The 20,924-nt window shown below is 36.3% G+C and overlaps 1 protein-coding gene across 1 annotated transcript in view; it reads left to right on the forward strand.

Annotated features, from left to right (window-relative positions):
* LPCAT1 (lysophosphatidylcholine acyltransferase 1) overlaps positions 1–20,924 on the forward strand; it is a 59,247-nt gene that overhangs the window by 27,896 nt on the left and 10,427 nt on the right. The window contains exons 9-13 of the mRNA XM_048940476.1: positions 2,490–2,572; positions 8,033–8,158; positions 15,194–15,347; positions 16,546–16,644; positions 19,170–19,308. Coding sequence (XP_048796433.1) covers positions 2,490–2,572; positions 8,033–8,158; positions 15,194–15,347; positions 16,546–16,644; positions 19,170–19,308 — 601 coding nt within the window. The remainder of the gene's footprint in view (positions 1–2,489; positions 2,573–8,032; positions 8,159–15,193; positions 15,348–16,545; positions 16,645–19,169; positions 19,309–20,924) is intronic.

A 20,924-nucleotide genomic window follows, 5' to 3' on the forward strand; every position in this document is an offset into this window, starting at 1 on the left:
GATGTGTAGCTTAAGAATAATATTTTGTCTTTTAGTAAGTTATAATAGGGAGCTACTGCCTTAATGAAAATATAGGACAAGCCAGCTGATCAGCAGGCTTTTATTTTATCTCAGGAACGTGATTTTCTGCCCTAGGCAAGAAAATTGAGTCCTTTCACACAAGTGAACACTGCAGAGCTTTCTTGAATTTCTTTTTTTTTTTTTTTTTTTTTTTTTTTTTTTTTTTTTTTTGAGATAGCAGGTGCCAGCAGTCCCCGAGTTCTGTAACTGACAGAACTTGCACAAGGACAAGTTCTGCTCTTTAATAGCAAAATATGGATAAAATAAGGATGAAGGAACAGAGTTTTTTGGAAGGCTGTTTGCAAGTGTGAGGCAGAGTACTTCATGAGCTACATGTTGAATCTGGTTTTGTAAAGGAAGTGCTGCAGATTGAGGAATGTAATGGAACAATGAGTTGTTCTGTGACCACAGTCATGGTTTTTCCTTGTCTCCAAAGTTATTTGGCTTTTCTTCCTACTTTGTTCCATCAACACTGGCAAATACAAGCTAACGTCGATACTAGAATTACTGCTGAATCTCCAGTAATTCATGGAGGTGTACACCAAGACAATACAATTTCAGTGCATTTATTATTAAATAATAGCTACTAAGGCCTTGTTGCCAAGTAACCAAGTACTGAGGTTTCCTGATCTGCACTTCTCTGTACAAAATGAATGTTGTGGTATGTCAAGTTACATGTAAAATACATCCAGCATGCTTATTTGGAAGCAAATATCTACGTAGATTTTATAAGAAGCTAGGCATATTTTGCACCCCACAACAATCACATACTTTTTTTTTTTTTTCTTCAAGAGATTATGTGATTGTCAGCACATATAGTTTACTTTGGCTTGTGTTAGTTTGTTTTCCTGGCCTATTGGCTCCGACATTGGCATATCCATCCCAGTCTGCAGCAGCTGACAAGTCTTCTGTTAGTTTTGTTACTGATGCCAAAATGTTTATGCTGTTTCTGTCTAGGCACAGGCATGTAGAACATCTCTGAAACTGCTTCATATTCAAACTTGTTCTGTGTTTAGATGAATTACAATGTGTTTGGATGAATAGCAATTTACAACTCCAAGTAAAATGAATAGAGTTGGACTTAGAATTTAAAGGAGCAGTCTTTCTGTCTTTCTTAGCTTCACATGCTTTGTCTTTCTGTATATCATATTGCATCAGACTCATATATGTATCAGTAGATCTAGAGGATAGAAGTAGTATGTTTTCATTTGCAGTGGTACATAAAGAGAAAACTGTAGGAAAATCCCAAATAAATTCAGGATTTGTTTATCTTTGAACATGTCTAAGAAGCAGATAAGCATCTAAAGGCAGCATTTTGGGTACTGCTGACCATAACTAATGTCAGTTATTGAGAGTGATTTACTTAAATGACAAAATTCATATTTATTCCAGTACTTCTATTTTTTTAAAGACCAATACGCAATTCCTGGATCACAACTCCAGTTTGTACTGCTCATAGATTGGTATATCAAATATAGCTATGCTTATTGCAGTTGTTTTTTATTTCAGAAGCTTTCCACATAACTATGAACATTTTGTTCATAGTACAAATTCTCTCACAGGACTGCGCTACCAAAGCATTGCCTTGATGCAGGGTATGGAGGAATTGGAATGATCCCTTCTTTTTCCTCATATCTGGAGAAACTAATTGCTCCATGGAACTGGAATATTCTGAGGGTTTTTTGTAGGTGAGATAGGCAGCGATATTGGAGTTTATGTCATAATTAATAAACACTTAGATTCATAGGCACATGCTGGAGCTACTTTTAACACAGATCGTCCCATTCTGAAAACTTCCCCTTACATCACTGGTGTTGAGCAGTTTCACTCTGATTTTCTGTGACCATCTTCATTTACTTATTGTTTTTCTATTAGTTGAGTACTAATATATCCAGTGTCCAGTTTGGAGGAGAAACTTTCAAAACCTCTGATAACAGAAGATGAAAATGTTTCTGAGTTGTACATTGAACAATGATATATGATTACAAAATATGCAATGAGAAAAGTAAATAGCTGATATCCTGAGAATTTGGGTTCTCAACATTTAAGCTACAGAACGAAGTTCACATAGCAGATGTTTCTTGGTTATCTGCAAAGAGCTGAACGGAAAAGGAATATTAATTTGAATGTAAGAGGCTAACATGAGAAAATGCAAATACTTTCTAATGATTTTTAAAACTTCCTGTTCCCACTGAATTAAAGGAAGATAAAACTCTATTTGGGTTCTGTGAAGTAAGAAAGAAATGAATCTCTGGAATATGATGCATCTCTAAGCATTTTAATGTTCCTTTTTTTACTCTTTTATAGTTATTTTACTAATATGATTGTGTAAATAGAAACAAACTGTACACATTTCTCATCACAGTGCTGTAATACAGATTATCTAAAATGTTAAGCATTCTTGGTATAATTCAGTTTTCTGTATGCAGTTTCTTCCTGTGTATATTCCTTCAGAAGAAGAAAGAAAAAATCCAGTGTTATATGCCAGTAACGTCAGACGTGTAATGGCAGAGTAAGTATCTTTTAATATGTAATAAATCGTTAGTGTATATGTCTGCTTGCAAAGCAGCTTGTATTCCACAGTAGTGCATACAAACTATGTAGCAGTTATTTAATTTTCCTGTATGGGGAAGGCAGGGACTCCCAAATATAGCAGTAACTATAGTAGTTGTTTTATTTTTTTAACATGCTTTCATATAACAAGCCTATTATTTTGCTGCTGTGGGTATTTAAGTCCTTTGTAGTGGAAGGTACAGTTGAATTGTATGAAAGTTAATATAACTGAATCTTCTGCTATTGAGGTTCCTTTTTCAGCTCTGGCTTTTTTAATTGAAGTTAAGCATAGTTCGATGTACTCGTTGTTAGCCTTGTAGCCAAATAGTAACACATAGGAAAACTGCTTCTATTTTAGAAATAGAACACTAGCATTCAAGTTCAATTAGTTGCTTGCATTGTATTGATGTGAGGACACTGAGAACACTTAACTATAGAGTAGGATAAAACTAATATTGAATGCACTGACCTTAGTTCTCTTCTGCTGTTTTTCATTACCCTCACATTTAACAGTTCAAAAAATGTTACGTTCATTTTGTGTCCTTGCAGTGAATCTTCCACTAGTCAGCAGATGTTCTTTTTAGTATTTGCAGAGAACCCTTATGGCTATTAATAACTCTTGAAGGATTTAAGAAGTTTTGTACTACTTTTGAAAGAACTTGTAAAATCTTAATCTCTTGTTAAAATTCAGAAGAGAAGTTACAGTTTCCAACCAAAAGCCAATTTGTAGACAGTAACTGGTAATTCTCTGGTTTATAAGCAGAACACAACTTTGTGAGTTTCTTTAAGGATGCTGACCCTATACTATAATGCAACAATTCCCTATCTGTTGTATACAAAGAACCTTTCTCATAAAAGAAAAAGGATCGGCGTGAATCAAGCTATCTTTGAGTTGCAGTAGCCTCAGAGACTTCTGTAGTTTATATTAAGATTGGCTGGTCCAATATAAAGTGATGTCTTCAGGCTTTGGGTAAAGAACGCAGTTACAAAGCCTTCATTATGAACTCTATTCCAATCAGAAGATGATAGAAATTGTGTGGTATAAGGAGAAATTTTGAAAGGCTATGGAAGCTTACAACAAACTGCATATGGAAAGCCTTCCCTTCTATGATTATACAGAGAGGTTATTTTCCTCTTCCTTTTGTTTTTCCCTCTCGCTTCTGAAGAGTAGGCATTTGGGGTAACAGTGAGAAGTGGTGCCTAAAAGGGGCACTGTTAGAACAGAAGATAGTGATTATGGCTTGTTTTGAGGTGAAGAAAGAGCTGTTTGTTCTTTGTTGATATGGAAGGAAAATGCATGTTTGGATATCCAAGTTCTGTATTTACAATACAGGTGGGAGTAAACCAAGATGCTGATTCTTGGATGCTGTGGATTATTGTAGACCAGTTAAAAATAGTGTAACTGTCCTCTTGTGCTTTAGATTCAAGGGCAGTGCCATTTGTATAGCCCTTAAACAGCCTACTAATGACAAAGGGAAATGCCATTTTTTAATTGCTGTGGAGCCTGAGCAGGTACATGTCTTCACTGTATTCCTTCTCAACCAGGACAACAAGAATTGTCCTTTTGAAGATGCATTCAAAAGACACACATGCACTCCCACCCAATCTGTATCGTTCATCTTTGCTGCTGCCATATACCACCACCTATTTGAGTATGATCTCATGGGTTTCTTTTTCATGGACCATGATCATCTCATTGCTGTGCATATTATGACCAGAAGTTAACCAATCTAGGTTGTTATTCTGAAAGCACTTATTCCTGCTATTTTTCAGGAGCTAATTTCCCAAACTTTTTAATTGAATATAAATATGAATGCATATGTCTGCATTTTCTGCATTCTAGGCCTCAGCTTGTACAGGTAACGTCTCTGACTGTGTTTTTCTTTGGTTTCAAAAGCAGCTTTAGCTTCTTCAATACTGAGTTGAAATCAAAATGCTTTTGTGTTAAACTCTTAGCCCTACGCAGCTTGTGATTTAGCTTCTGAGCTCAAGAGCCCCTTGAGCTCCAAATTATCTGGCTTTGGTTGATCCTACAACAGAATTTATTGTGAACAAAAGTTGTTTCTTTCTCTACTTTGCTTTTGATATTTGTAATGCTGGAAGTTTGAATGTACACATACATACTGTTATGGTTCATTTCGCATTTTCTGGAAGTCCGAAGGCTTTTCTACACTGCCAACAGATGAGCAAGAGAAGATGCAATCAAACTTGAGAAGGGCAAAGCATGTTTGACAGCGGGAACCCATGCAGGCATTAACAGTAGTAGCAATTTTTTGTACTAATAGCATTGAGTCTGGTCAAAATACTGCTCCTCCTGTAAGGAGGTGCACTCAGCTATAACTTTTCTTCTTCCTTCCAGTTTGGCTGAGCCTGAGATGTTCTCTGCTTTTGTTTGGGATTTGTTCTCTCACAAGCTTGTTCTTCCTCTTTGGAAAGGCTCCTTCAATATTTTTGGGGTGCATTATTTAGGGGATAGTATTTAAATCTGGTGTTGGTTGTGGGATGCCAGTCAGTCAGGCCTTTCTTTGCCTACCGTGGAGTTTGAGTAGCCTGATCTTTCTCAATCTTCCTCCTTTTGAGGTTGCTCTGAAATGTTGCCTCCTATTTTTGTCTATGGAAACTAAAACAGATTCACAGAGCACAATGACACTATTTGATAAAGCGAATTCTCAGTTTCTTCAACATAGTCACTATTGTTTGCTGTGAATTTTCACCAGCAATGAACAGGAGCCTGCCAGTGTAAGTGACCTGCCATCTCCCCAGCAGAAATCACAGAACTGTAAGGGTTGGAAGAGACCCTTAGAGATTGAGTCCAACCCCCCTGCCAAAGCAGGCTCCTTACAGCAGGCCACACAGGTAGACGACCAGATGGGTCTTCAATATCTCCAGAGAAGGAGACTCCACAGCCTCCCTGGGCAGCCTGTTCCAATGCTCTGTCAAGCTCATTGTGAAGAGTTCTGTCACATATTCGTGTGGAATATGCTCCAGTTTATGGCTGTTTCCCCTTGTCTTGTCCTCACAGATCACTGAAAAGAGATTGGCCATGTCCCTTTGTCTCCCACACTTATTTATAAACATTAATAAGATCCCCTCTGGGTCATCTTTTCTCAAGGCTAAACACACCCAGTTTGCTCAGCCTTTTCTCTCAAGGAAGATGTTCCAGCCCCTTTATCATCTTTGTGGCCCTCTGCTGTACTATCTCCAGGACATCCTTGTCTTTTTTGTACTGGGGAGCCCTGAACTGGATACAGTACTCCTGGTGAGGCCTGATCAGGAGAGAGTAGGGGGGAGGATGTACCACTCACTGTGCTCTCATCCACTGTTTGATCTTCATAAGCATTCTGCAAGCATTGATGAATGTCAGTGGGTGCCATTTTTTTCCTCACAGTGGAGTTCATTGACACACTTTTGCTTCATCTACACTTCATGTCAGATGCCATTTGGTCACACTGCACCTCTGCTGCCATCTGTCACACAGCAACAAAATGTAATGGGATATTGGCAGGAAGATTAATTTCTACTGCCATACCACCAACATCTGCCTCTGACATCATGAGTCAACAAAATAAAATAGGAGGCATTACTTTCAGAACAGTCCTTATATTTGAAAAATTCCCAGCATTTATATTTAACGAGTTACGGCTTCTTGCTTTGGTTGCAACTTACGGCTACGTTTTAACTTGTCTGCCATCTTCTGTTTTTTCATAAATCCTTTTTTAAGCAAAAGTAAAGTTTCTTCTAATTGCTGCCTTTCATCTGAATCGTGCTGCTTTTTTTTCTTTTTGTTCAAACAATTTTTTTTTTTTATAATTGTCTTTGCTGGTTCCCTGATGTGGTATCTCACAAGCACAGATGTTTTCTTATTTGTAATTAGCTTCCCCTTTTCTGTGCATTTGCCCTATAATTCTACTGATTGCCTGGAAGTTCCTGTGTCCCTGTTGCGTGCTGTACCTATTGTTGCCTTAAGATCTGATGAAATTTGCCGTAACGTGCCTAGCTGGACAAGACCTTTTATTATTACCACATTCCTTTTTGTAAGCATCTCTGGGCAGTACTACTTGTGAGTTTTATTGTATCCTTTTGGCCCAAGGAGTTCAGCTTTCTACCTGATAGTTGACAGAGGAGTCTTTGAAAAAAAGATGATCTAGTACACACACAGCATTATCTAAGGGAACAGCAAAGAATCTAAACCAGCAAAATAAGTTCTCCTTCTTTCATTACTCCAGTTTTCTTCTTCCGTATAAACTTTATTTCATATTGTATAATACTAGTGACTTCATATTGTCTAATACCATGCTATATTCAATACCATATAATAGTAGCTATTGACAAGACCTGCAGTACTTGATCTCTAATTCAGTTTGGAAATTGACTCCCACAGTATGAGGGGAGTTATTCTGGATTTTACATAATATTAATTTGTATGCTGACTACAGGCTTATGTGTGGCATGAAATACAGTATCATAAAAATCTCTTAGTAAATTGCCATAATGGAATGACCAGTTTGCACATATCACCAGCACACTGATCAAAGAAACAGTAGAATGATGAAACAAGAACAAATAAATGAAAAATTTGAATGAACAACATTTAATTATTTAGGATCATCCACTTGAAACATTCTAGCCTTTAACAGTCTGCAGTATTTGTTAACATGCTTTTCCCATACACCTCTGTCGTCTTGGTTTGTTTGGCTTTTTCCTTTTTTTCCCTTCCTATTGATTTTTCTTGCAAGGGAATGGCTGTTGATCCAAAATCACTACAGCGTATGTCTTTAGTTTATTCATAAGTAACTTATTTAAAAAACCTATTTTTTAACATACTACTTCTGAGTTTGAATATCGGTGAGGTTCTCTTGCTGAATATTTGACTTTCTCTTTCAGTAAAAAGAGAAACAATGATCAGTAACTTCAATATTAAGTGTATGTCTTGCTACTGTACTAGAATGCCTGAATTTTGAGAGTTAATCAGTGGATAAAAGATTTACCTTGTATAGTAATTACATTGGCATTCAAAGAGCTTGTATGAGGTTCTGAAGAAGTGTCTATTTAACAGAAAGTAATTGGCTGTTACATAAGAAGCAAATACTATTACAGATTAAATTGCTATAATAAAGTGCAGAATGAAACGCAGGATTTTCCTGACAGACAAAATGACTGGTGGCATGTTTTGGACTTTTGTAACAGTCTTGCCGTTAATGTATATTAACTTCACAAATGAATAAGTGGTTAGTAATGAGGTAGAAAAAAACTGAAGTTGAAAAGAATGAAAATAGTCAAGAAATGTGTAGAGTACAAGATTTCATTCTTTTTATACGAGCTTTTCTCGTTGCAGAACTTCTTGCCATACAAAACAAAACAATATTCTGCCCAGTTTTCATAGGCTAACTTGCTTACTGTTTCTTTGGTTTAATTTAAGAGCGCTGGGAGTTCCAGTGACAGACTATACATTTGAAGACTGTCAGCTAGCTTTGGCTGAAGGACAACTTCGTCTGCCTTCAGACACGTGTCTTCTAGAATTTGCAAAGCTTGTGAGAAGCCTTGGGTGAGCATATACAATGTTTGTATATAAGGTGCATTTTTGTTACATGTTTATGTATGATTTTCCTCATATAAAAATACATTCTCTTCTAGTACACTGCATTTATGGCTACGTGTGGAATGCTGTCATATTACAGTCAGGGAAACTAATATAAAGATTAAACCAATACTGTATTAGAAGTAAATGTCTCAAGACATCCCAGAGAGGATCAGAAATACTGTGGGGCTTGCAATATCTGATACAGCTAAGAGTCAATTGCCCTTTCCCATGACATCTATAAATGAGAATGGTGCTGCCATAATACAATCTTGTGACTGGGGTTAATGTTGTAACAGAGGGGGGCAGAAGATTTACTCTTTCCCAAGAAGCACAAGAAAGCATTGGTCTATTGAGTGGGTTACTGCTAAATGTACTTTACAATGAAATACCTTATTTTAAGCAGTTTGGCTCATCTCTTCTCTTACAACATCAGTTATCTCTGGCTTTACCTTTCTGAAAAACTTCAGCAAACAGTGGAGAAAAAAAAACAAAAACAACAGATAAACCAAATATTAGAACTTGCTGTTATTCCAGTTTTTCTGCTTTGTTTCCCTCTCCTCCTATTAAGCAACGAGAATCCAAACTTGCATTTTCAGCCTATGAACAATTGTAACATGTAAACACATTTTTCCTTTTTTGTCTCTGTAAGTTAAAATACAGAGCATAGTTATGTTTCCATATCATACTTTATTTCATTTCACTGTTTTTCCTTCATCTTTCAGCTTGCTCATAAACAGGATTAAAAAAAAAAAAAAAGACAAAGATGTATTGTAGACAAAGGGATGCGGGACAGCACACATCATGCATACAGGTTACTGACATAATATTTCTCCATCTAAAAAGAATTCCAGTAGGACAGTAGACACTTCTAAATAGAACCAGAAAGATTCTTGCTTCAGTCCAAGAACTTTGAATTTTCAGTTAAAAAAAAACCAAAACAAAACAAAAAACCTCCTCACTTATGATGCAGTTGATAATCCCAGGATTCACTTTAATCCTCTTGTAATATTGTCCAGCTTTTGTCTGCTCAGTTTAAAACAGTTTCCTCGAATTAAACATTTTGGAGTATTTATTTGGCCTCTAAAATGATTATGTACATTTGAGAATGATGTTCCTCAAAATCTAAAAGTTCGCTAACAGACTTGAGCAATTATGCATTGGTGAGCTATCATTCTGTCTTGATTTGGGTGTGTGCCAGTAAATAAGGCTATTACCATGGATGAAACTGGATGATGCTTGTAATATGATTTCAATTCTAATGCATGATTGATGAAAATGCACTCATTTGCAGCTTATTCAAAGGTTTTGAGGCCAGCAAGGCATTAAGATCATCTAGTCACATCCCTTAATAACTCCAACTGTAAATTTTATCCAATGGATTTTGCATCCAGTCTCATTACTTTATTTTGAACAAGAACGTCTCTTCTAGGTAACGATTTTAAATGCAAGACTTTGAAGGTGAACTCAGACTACTGTTTTTATTACTTTGTAATCTTGTTACATCTGAGTTTGCTGCACTGGAGAACTGTTTGTTCATATGATATATCTATAGGATTTATTATCATTTACATACTTGTAAGATTTGCTCAGCTTATGCTCCAGGTAGTGATCCAATTGTGATCCAGAAGACATGTAGCCAGAGCAATGAAGTCCCACACTACATTTAATGAAGAGCTTGAGCAATTTTAACACAGCTACACAGTTGCTAGGTCACAGCTGGCTGAAACTCAGCAGCTTTGTTTTGAACTCTGTGCTAAAATGACTGTTTTATCAAGGAGATCAATTAATCAGTATTGTCTTCTCAAATTCTAGGCTCATTCTCTTCAAGCAGTTATGCTTCTGTTGAGCCTGATGACTGACTGGTGTTTGACCAGTGAACAGATTCCTAAAATATATACAAGGTTTTTACTATAGGTTTCAGACATTGTAAATGTTCAACATCATTTGATGATTTCAGTTAATTTCATTTGATGATTCATAATTAATTGCCCTATTTTTAAAAATTATTTCCTGTTTGTACTTTGGTTGGATCAATTAACATGTTCTAGACATGGAAGTTTGTTCGACTTCTGTGCCTTACAGAGCTCTTCATACATTTTCTTCTGCAAAAGATGCTAGTTTATTATAATTCTTATCTCCATTTTTTTAACAAGATAATTTGTTTTGAGCTGCTTTAATACGGTCACCAGCAAGGAGATCCCTAAGTTCTTCATAATGTCTCAAATTTCTGCTTATTCTGATTTCCACATTTACTTTGCCTGTGAACTAGAAGGACATTCTAGCTTTAGTTGTTCTGATTTCTAACAGAACCTTGATTTGCTGGCCATCAGTAGCTCCTTAATGAGTTTTCCATTTTGGGTCAGATAAGTTTCTAATTTTTTCTGCTGCAATTATCTTCTTTTCTTAAAATGTTGGAAAGATCTATCCCATCTTCAAAGCGGCCGGATGTAGTACATGTTGCAATACAAGGTAGAAATTTCTTGTTGTTACTGTTCTGTTTGTTGTTAGGCTTACGAAGTCAGGTCTTGGTGTAATCTGACAGTTTGTTCAACTGATTCTGGTGATTCAGGATGTTTGCATCTTCAAAAAACTATACAGAGATCAATTATCCTTAATCTGGGTAGGTGTTTTATGACACTATCTGTTGAGTTACAATTTTTTTTTTTTTTTTTTTGCACTGATTTCTTCTAATACCTCTTCTCTCTTTTATCTCACTTTTCATTATTCATTACTTTATTACATTATTCATAATTGCTTTTTGGTTGTTGGTTTTTGTTTGTTTTTGCCAATTTTTCACTTACAATCCCAGCTATGAATTAGAATGTGTTGCAAGGTTGGAGGTGTCTTGCATCTTTCTGCTTTAGTCCCTGTTTTCTACTCCCTGATTTTTCTTATCTACTTGCTGCCATTTTGGCAAGTATCCTTTAGAAACTAAGATTTTCATCTACTTTTTTTTTTTTTTTTTTTTTGCATACTAAGCAGCTCTAATACTTGTACGTCACAACACATTTTCTTTCCAGTTTGACAGTTGACTTGTACTTCATGCATCAAAAAGAAATAAGTATATCAAATACAAAAAAAAACCCAACAAAATATGGTATCATAATATGATGAATGTGTATCCTATGTTGCTGGTATATGTATAGCAAAAGGCCCTTTGGGCAGATTGTTGACTTGGTGTATACATTTAATACTCAGATGCAGAGGTTCTTGGTGGTTTTCACTGAAGACAGAATGGCTGAATGTCATTTATTTTAAAAGGTATAGTTTGCACCAGATCTTCTTTTTCATGTCAGATTGCAAAAAATTGCCTTTGGATTTCTGAGCTTTCTTGGTGGGATTATTCTATTTTAGTCTAGGGAGTTTTATCTTTAACAATGGGTAGTAATTAATCTATTTTCTTAATTCTTTTTTGGTTCCTTAACAATCTGCTCTGCTTTTCTGGGGCTGATCACTGTTGCTCTCTTAGATCCTTGTAATGAGCACTAGAGATGTCTGTTGCATATAATAATTGCCTACCCCAGAAGAATGTTCTACAACATTAGCAAGCCTGAAGTTTACCTTCTCACATACTCCCAGGCCCAAGTAAGTTTTCTGATAGTCATCCTTATTTTAGAACCTGAATCGGTTCTGCTGTGGCTTCAAAACCGCAGTATTTCAGTAAGAATGAAATGAATTAAACAGTAGTTCCATTTTGAACCTCAATATTATACTGTCCAGTCAGCCACAAGGATCCTAAATAGACAGTGCTCATGTAGCCTTGTAAGAGCTGTGAGGAGAGATTATAATTATTTCTTAGATGTGGTACCCATCTACTCTCATTCAACAGCCCTGATGCAGTCTTCTGCTGGTCCATGTGTATGTGAAACTGTGGTCCAGACTGTAGGTAGTGCTTTGTAATTCAAGAAGTAGTAGCACCTTACAGCTAACACGGTTGTGTCTTAGGGCTGCTGCAGAGGTCATATTTAGTAAGAAAAAATCTCTGGAGGATGTTCTTCATCTGCATTCATGGTCAAAACAAAGCTGTCCATTACAGAAGGTGACTGGAGATTAGGCTTAATGTAGTGAATACCAACTACAGTACAGCCTGCCTCATGAGATCAATTCAGGTCAATTTTGCAGCTGTTGAGTATTCTTTCACTAAAACAACAAGAAGTTGCATGGAAGTTCATCAGTAGACAGAAAACTGAATTTGCTGCTTATTTGGCTCAGGGCATATTTCTCTGAACTTGCAGTTTACAGTAGTTAGCTACAACATCCAGCAGTTCTTATGAGGTTTCCAGCTCTATGAGACACTTAGAAGCTTTTTGGCAGGTTTCCAGCATTTGAGGAAAGAGTCTGTTTTCAGATGATCAAATGCAACTAAAACTGACTTTGAAGAGATGAGACATTTCACTCAAGTATCCTACCTTCAGGGATCTGGTTTTCCTTGTCAGCTCTTCTGTGGAGGATTAAATGTTCAGTGTTCATCCTGAAGCAGCTCTTTCCGTTAGAAGTTGGCTTACAGAATGAAGCAAAATACCACACTAGCAAATAATGTTGTGTCCCATAAAGCCTAGGTCCTGCAAACACATGGTTTCATGAGCAGAGACATTCACTGTTGGCCTTTTAGGTTTTATAGCTTCCACTAGGATAAAAGGCTCTGTACTGAGAGGGTGGGTGGGCACTGAAATGGGCTCTCCAGGGCAGTGGTCACAACCCCAAGCTGCTGGAGTTCGAGACATCTAGACAATGGGCTCAGACGTATGGGTTTTATATTTGGGTAGTCCAGCATAGAGCCAGGAGTTTGGCTCAGTGATCTGTATGGGCTCCTCCAAACTCAAGATATTCTATGTTTCTGTAAAAAGTAAAAAATGTAAAGGAATTGAGACATCCAAAACAATTTCAGTTTGAAACTACAGTCTGTTGTAGGATTTGGAGCACTTGGCTTTCAAAGAATTCAGCATTATTTGTCATGGGGATCCAATACGCCAGTTACCTTTTGATTCTGACAGGGATAGAGGGAATATACCACCTTGGATTCCAGGAAATACAATGTATTCACACTCAAGCTGAAGCAAAAGTTTTGCCTCTCTGCTCCACACACAGTTTTTGAGATTGGCTCACAAGTTTTTTGTATTTATAATCTCAAACCACAAAACATCTAATAGATTAGTGGCAAATCACAACTACTTTCAATACAAGATTTTACTCTTGCAACTTCAGCTTTTCAGGCTACTGAAAGGTTGACTGGTGAACAGGAGATCCCAATGAGTCTCTAATACTCGTCACCAAACAAGTGTTTACTCATTTCCAGAAGGTGAATTTTGTGTGACTTTATTCCAAATCAAATCTCTCTGGTTTAGAGACAGATGTTAGATTGCATATTCTGTGTCAGAGATGGATTATCCCAAGGGAGTATTCATATGCCAGCTGGCCTTGTTCTGCAGTTAAAATCCATTTCGGCTACTACAGTGAAGATGTATTATCTATGGACTGGTTTTACATGTAATGCTGCATGTTGGAAGCTGAGATCTGTATGTATCTCTGGTCCTTCGTGGATTCATTTGATATTTGTACCTGCTCCTTTTTTAGATAATGGAAAATGAATGTTTGCTCTCTTTATACTGCCTACGAGCAAAACTTATGAGAGGTGCTTTCCTTCAAGTGTGGAGGGAGCATGTGAATGTTTTGTAGGGGCTGTGGGCTTTGAAAGAATTGGTGTGTAGCTAAGTCTTATAATTCAGAAATACAGTGCTTGGAGTTGTTACTACAGTTTTTGCAAGTTAGGCTAGGTAATGACAGATAGCATAGTATAGTAGTTCTGTTTTTGTTTAAAAGTATAGGCTTTGGGAAGAATTGTTCAGGCCTTCAAGATGTGAAGCTTGTATACCAGATATTCTTCTTACTCTGAGTGCCATTAGTTATTTTCCAAAGCTTAGGTATTTTGGTACTATTTAAATATTTGATCCAAGTCTCATCAATGAGAGGAGGCTGCTGAGAAGGTCCAGCTGCAGTATGGAGACAACTGTGATCTTGCATAAATAATTGCCTCCAGGTGTCTGCAGGAGCAAGCAGCAGAACAGTTCACTGCAGAAAAGTATTGTTATTGGCTTTTTTGTCTTTAGATTGAGAACTTTGAGTGCCTGTGTTACTACACCAGTTCAAATAAACTCACTGGTGACAATTTGGTTGATGTTTTATTAGGCAGGGAATTTATTTTCTCCACATATATGCAGCACCTCTAATATTTATTATTTTGATTGTGAAATTTATTTTTAACAAAACAAAACCAAGAAGTTTGATTTAGCAAAAACAAACAAGCAAAAAAAACAACAGAAAACAAGCCAACAAATCCTTGCAGGGAATATTTGCCTTAGTCAAAACCTGTTCTGTCATTGGTCAAAATCTGGTTTTGAAATCAGAAGGAATGAGGTAATTTCTGTATCAGTATTAATTGCTATAGCCTTGTTTGATGGGTAGCCTCATAATGGCGCTGAACTGCAGACTGAATGAGGACTGACAAACAGGATTAACAGTATAATCACCATTATGTAATCCCAGATTCCTTTTAGACAAGATGCACCAAGTCTTTCCTGTTCAGTGACATTAGTAAATTCGGAATCGTAATTGGTTTATGTTACTGTCAATGCGGCTGTGCTCAGGTGACCTAAATCCTACCTACTTCTCTATGCTTAGTATTTGATACTAGTTAGTTCTAGACTCTTGTTTTGCTTGCATATGTTGGGCTGCTTGGACATATGGCTTATAATCAAGGAAGTGAACACAAGTTTATAATCAGAATTCCTAAAACGTTGCAGTAATTTCTAACATAGTTCAAGAACTAATGGCAGCTTCAAGATGTTAGGAATCCACTATTACAGAATAAAGCTGCTTGGAATCCTGCTTCTGGATTTTGTAGTGCTTTATACCATTATCATTGCTTCATTCAGTATATTGATATCTGTATTCTGAAGTTAGGTTTACTTTTAAAATGTACAAAAATAATGTGCTTTCTAGGCTGAAACCAGAAACACTTGAGGATGATCTTAATAAATATGCTACGCGTGCTATGAAAATGAAAAAGGAGAAGGCTGATCTTAAAGAATTTTCAGCATATTTGGAATTTCCAGTTTCGCACACATTAGAAAACATGTTTGCCCTTTTTGATGAGGTAAGAAACAATAAGTGTATTTAAAAATTGTGTTACTTATGATAAACTCTGTTCTAGCATAATTTTCTTGTTGAATTCACTGAAGTCTAATTCAGGGCAGTGCTAAGCACTTTACAGTCATAGCATCACCAAAGTTGGAAAAGATCTTTACGATAATCTAGTCCAGCTGTACACTTACCACCAATATTTCCCCACTAAACCATATCCCTTAATACAACATCTAAAAGTTTCTTGAACATCTCCAGGGATGATGAGTCAACCACCTCCCTGGGCAGCCCATTCCAGCATCTGACCACTCTTTCAGAGAAGAAACTTTTCTTAACTTTTCCTAACTTGAACCTTTCCTAGTGCAAATTGAAGCCATTCCCTCTAGTCCTATCACTAGAGATATGGGATAAGAGGCCGACCCTCACCACAACCTCCTTTCAGATAGCTATAGAGAGCTATAAGCTGTAGACGTTTCACTGCAGTATTTGCCTACTGCATTTCCCTTTCAGCAAGATAGTAACATCCATCATCAAATAAATGAAACTGTCATTCAAGTAGAAAGTAAAAAGAGTATCAGTTGGACAAAACTGTTTTTGTTTCTAGATTAAAACAAAAAAAAAAAAAGGTTCAGGCCAAACCATTACTACTGCTTGTTGCATCTGTATGTGATGGATGTTGGTTGTATTAAAAAAATAAAAAAATAAAAAAAAATCTTTTTTTCCAAGATACCTGAAAGCTTGAAGGACTGAGAAACTGGCAAATGAGCCAGTTTTTCTTTCTCTCTGGCAATTAGTTGGGAAAAATGATCATTATCTTTTAAATCATGAGATGCTGTTTGCACCAGGAGGTGGATGGATGTGTCCACAGTGGTATCCTAGACCAAAGAACAGATATAATGTATTCACGACTTAAATCAGACTAGTTTGACCTCAGGTTCTCTAATTTTAGTTTTAACCCATATAAGTAAATGTAAGCACGTTAGATATGCAAGTAAAGCCTAACAATAGTGGCCCTGTCTTTCATGAATATTTGAATAGAACTTCCAAGTGGAACTTTGAAAAGCACCTTTGAAGCTCATACAACCCCAGTTTTTGCAATGAATTACATATAACAATGTATCTTGCTGAATATTCTGCATATTAATTGTTGTTAGCTGATATTTTTGGAAATTCTGAGACAAGTTGTCATATCTAGAGAATTTCTTTCACAGAATGAAGATGGCATAATTGACGTTCGAGAATTTGTCATTGCTCTGTCAGTTGTCTGTAAGCCATCTAAAACTCTGGAAACAATCCAACTGGCATTTCAGGTAATTGGTATTTTCTTGCTATATATAGTTTACTTAAAATTTGCTTTTAGAAATGATTATTACTTCCATTAAACTTTTATCAGAAACTTTTTTCCAAATGCCTTTTAAATACTTGATTTGAAATGTAATTAGCATTAATAGAAAGGAGGATAAGGAGTATGTATTCAGATGGAGCAAACTGCAACTTTGTTAGTAAAATGAGGGGAGTTTGTAGAGTGGCGTTGTTACGTGGAGTTCATAAAGTCTTTCAGTACACTGAGTCTAGAGCCAAAGTCTTTTGTATTGATTACTCGAAACTAATGGCTCATGAGTTATGCTTACTGCTTGTAAAATCTTTCAATCAAATCTTTTTTGTCAAATTAAGGAAAAAAAAAAATCAAAACTTGCAGTTCTACGTGTTAATAGAGAGAGCTCCCCCTCCTCTTTAGCTTCTTGATAAGATTCATTTTTCCTTCTTAATCTTTGCAATGTTTCTTTTTCAGTCCTTCATTTCTTCATGTCCTGAATTATTTGCCTACCTTTTAGACTTCTCAGAAGTCTTCCTGATCTTGTTCTAGCCTGAGTGGTTTGTTTTCACATCAGCAGTGATAGTTGATGCAAGCTTTTAGGGAAACCAACAGAAGCAGTGCTTAATGTTTGCCATCCCAGTGGGTTTGTCTGATACTGAAACTTCTTACTTTTTAACTGATTTCTTTAATATTGCTATTTCAAGCTTTGTTGCATTTAGATTATCTTTTCTGATTGCCTTGCTCTTATGGGGACTTGTGTCTTCAGTGCTACCAAAGCAGGAAAAAGTTAACAATTGATCACTGGTGAATGCATGGACTGCAGAACTTACAGTTGTATCAGTATTACACCGCAGTCTTATTTTCTCAGTGTAACTGTTCTCAGGTTCTTCAGCAAATTTTTTCTATACTTAACCGTGTTTTGCTAAAGAAATGAAAGCTCCTATGAATGCTTAGTGTCTATCTATCACCCTTTTGCCAGTGTTGAACAAATATGACAAAAGATGAAGTTGCAACAATATTTATTTCCTACAAATCAACAGCTGTCAGAGGGGATAACTTAATGCTACTTGTGAGGCAAAAGCAGATCTCTGCCTTTGCTTATTGTATTTCATTTACGTAGTGGCGTCACTTGATGTTTGGTGATCTGTGTCCTCTTACTAAAATGAACAAGCTTGAATACTCTGTGTTTACTTGTGTAAACTTGAATGTGGCTTTTGGACATTATTTCAGTCATGTTTGGTTGTCATTTATTCCTAGGGATAAAAGTGAAGCATTTTACGAGATAGCTGAGCAAATATTCAGAGTGGGACTGTTTAGTGTATGATGGAAGAAGCTGAAAAATAGGGGTTATTGAGTCACCAGAGATCTAAAGTGGTAGGCAATTAAAAGCAGAATTAGGGATTATGGCAATCAATTCCAAGAGCATCGATCCAGTGTAAGTGCTGGGCATCCTCCATTTCTAGTTGTTAAGAAAGTGAAAGAGCGGTGTAAATCTTGCCAATGTGGCTCTTCTGAGCTTTATCAAGTATCACCTTCTGATTAATTGATCTAGGAAAACACAGCAATTAAACAACTTTTGTCTTGTCCTTCCTGCTTGTGAAACAGCATGCAAATTGGATGGTAGGGAGGAAAAGGCAAGAGTCTTGACTTGAGTATGAATGTTGTTTTCCACATAACTTCAGTGTTTTTTATCCCACTGTGGTGTGCTGTCTTGATGAAGATTCCACGTTCCTAATGGCTGTAAAGAAACTAAAAGTTTCTGAAGCATTCTTTAACATAGCTCAGTATTTGCAGCCACGTCATGCTTCAAAATTAGACAAGGATGTCTTAAGCTTTTGTTTGTACTGAACAAGCAAAATGAGATATTTCTAAAAATAAAAGTTTGGTACAGATGCTATGAAATACTCAGGTTATTTTTTTCATGGCAGAGCACTGTACATGTAAAAGATAGAATGAGGATAGGAACGTTAATTTTTAACTACCATTTGTCTGTAGTAGAGTTTTTGTCTGTGAGCAAACTGCTTCAGGACTTGAGAAGAAACATTATTCTTCTCTAAATAATTGAGGAAATATTTTCAAAAAAGTATAGGTTCATCACTGCAGTGGCATTGTTCTGATTACTACAGCTTCAGTTAGATGTAGCTATCTATAGCCAAGGTGGATATCTAATCATTTGAACGTTAATAAAGGGATTCTTGAGTTTTTTATTTGAGCAAGTGGGAAATGGTTTTATTCTTAGGCCAGCTAAGTGTATCTTCTGCTTCCGCAGGCTGGCTTGGAGTTTGGAAGCCTAACTCAATGAACTGCCTTATCATAGTTGTGTATCTAGAAAACATTTTAGTGTTAAACTGTCTTGTCTCTAAAATATCACTGAAATTCCAGTGTTCAGTCACATGAACATATTCTTTTCCTGGATATAATAAACTTTACTTTGAAAATGTACATGGGTGAACTACAGTGTTCATAGGAGACAGTATTCAGCTTTGGAATGACTTAGCTTACTGTTTTGTTTTACAGCTATACCAATCAGAAAATGGTACTATAACAGAAGAAGATTTAGCTCATATTCTGAAGACTGCTATGGGTGTGTCACAGATTAATGTTACACATCTTTTTAGGGCTGTAGATGAAGAAGAAAAAGGAAAGATTACATATGGTAAGTATGTAAAGTGGATCTGAACTGTGATAATATTAAAGTTGCCTGAATTTGAGTTGATATACAAACCTGTTACATTTTAATTTGTCTTTGTCTTTTTAGTGGACTTGGTTTTATAATCCTAAAAGCATTCCAGACAAGGTCAACTTAGATTTAAAAAAATAAAATAAAGAAATTTGAGTTCCATCTTTTTATACAGTGTTATCTTTACATTTTCAAAGTTTTTTTTCCTTCTACATTGTCAGCTAATGCCTATACTGGCTCTTTTAGCATCTTCTGTGACTTCAATACATGTGAATGTGTACGTTTAAGAAAATAACGTTAGCTCTGTCCTATTGTGTTGTCTTTTAAACGTTCCTCATTATTTCTGTCCTCTCAGTATATAGGAAAACATAAGATTTTCTTCTCCAATCATTTTTCAACCTGTTTGAAAGTCAGTCATTCATGCAGAGGAAGTGAGGAGGTATTGAACAGGCTGCTGAATATATAATCTGTAATGCAGGTGATATGGAGGCAAGAAAGTTTTTGGGTTTTTTTTTTTTTTTTTCAAATTGAGAGATCTAGGTGAATAGATTATGCTGAGAGTCTCAAAGTACTTGTGTGTTACTTCAGATTCTTCACCTCTTACACAGCAAAGTTCTAAATTTAGTTGCATCATTCAAGTATAAGTTGTTGATAGCAGGTGTAGCACATATCTCAAATAGAAGTGCTTATGATATGGCCCTGTTCTAATGGTTTTCCATCAAGATGATTCATGCGGATTTGATTCGTAAAAATGTTAATTAGAACATCAATATTAGTAAATCAGTTTCTACATTAGTATTTCCTATGTTTGAAATATGAGATATATGCAATACTTCAACTACAGAACTATTTAGACTTACTGAAATTACTATCATTGCTTTATCTCCCCTTTCTTCTCTTATCTGGTGCCTCCTTGATTCCCACTGTACTACCCCTTTTCTCTCTGTACTTCTCATCTGTCATCTCCCCAGCATTTCCACATATATCCTGTTATTGCCCTTTTGCTGCCTGTCGCTCCCTGTCTCCCAGCTCATTGAAATGGTGACTCAACTTTTCTTCCCCTCCCCATCACCAAAAATAACAGCAGAGAATCTAAGCATCTTATCTCAGCAGAACTCTAATTTTGGCATATCTAATTATCTGAGGAAAAGCTAACTTTGAAACAAGTGTACTTAAACCAGTCTGTGCGAGTTATCAAGGAATTCATATTTAATGTCATTCTTTGACAGTACCCAGTTGCTCTTAAATCTGTAGTGCCCCTGAGAGATCACAGTATGTTTACATCACAAGAAAATCCAGATGACTGAGCCACAACAGTGACCATTGGAGCATTTAGTGAGAGTCAGAGCTTTTTTTTTTTTCTTGCATTCAGGAGTAGTCCACTGTGAGGCTACACAGAGTGGGATGGTGTGTATATCACTCAAAATTTTGCTTGGGCCTTTTTCTGGGAAAAATGCTGGGAAACGTTGCACAGAGTTTCTATCTTATCCAAAAGCTTATTAGTAAGAATAAACGTCCTATTGTGGTAAAGAATTGACAGATGAAGGTAAACTTTGGTATTGTATTTCTGTCTTGAAAGTCCTTTTCTATAA

The sequence above is a fragment of the Lagopus muta genome, chromosome 3 (genome assembly GCF_023343835.1).
Source record: "Lagopus muta isolate bLagMut1 chromosome 3, bLagMut1 primary, whole genome shotgun sequence".
Taxonomy (NCBI): Eukaryota; Metazoa; Chordata; class Aves; order Galliformes; family Phasianidae; genus Lagopus; species Lagopus muta.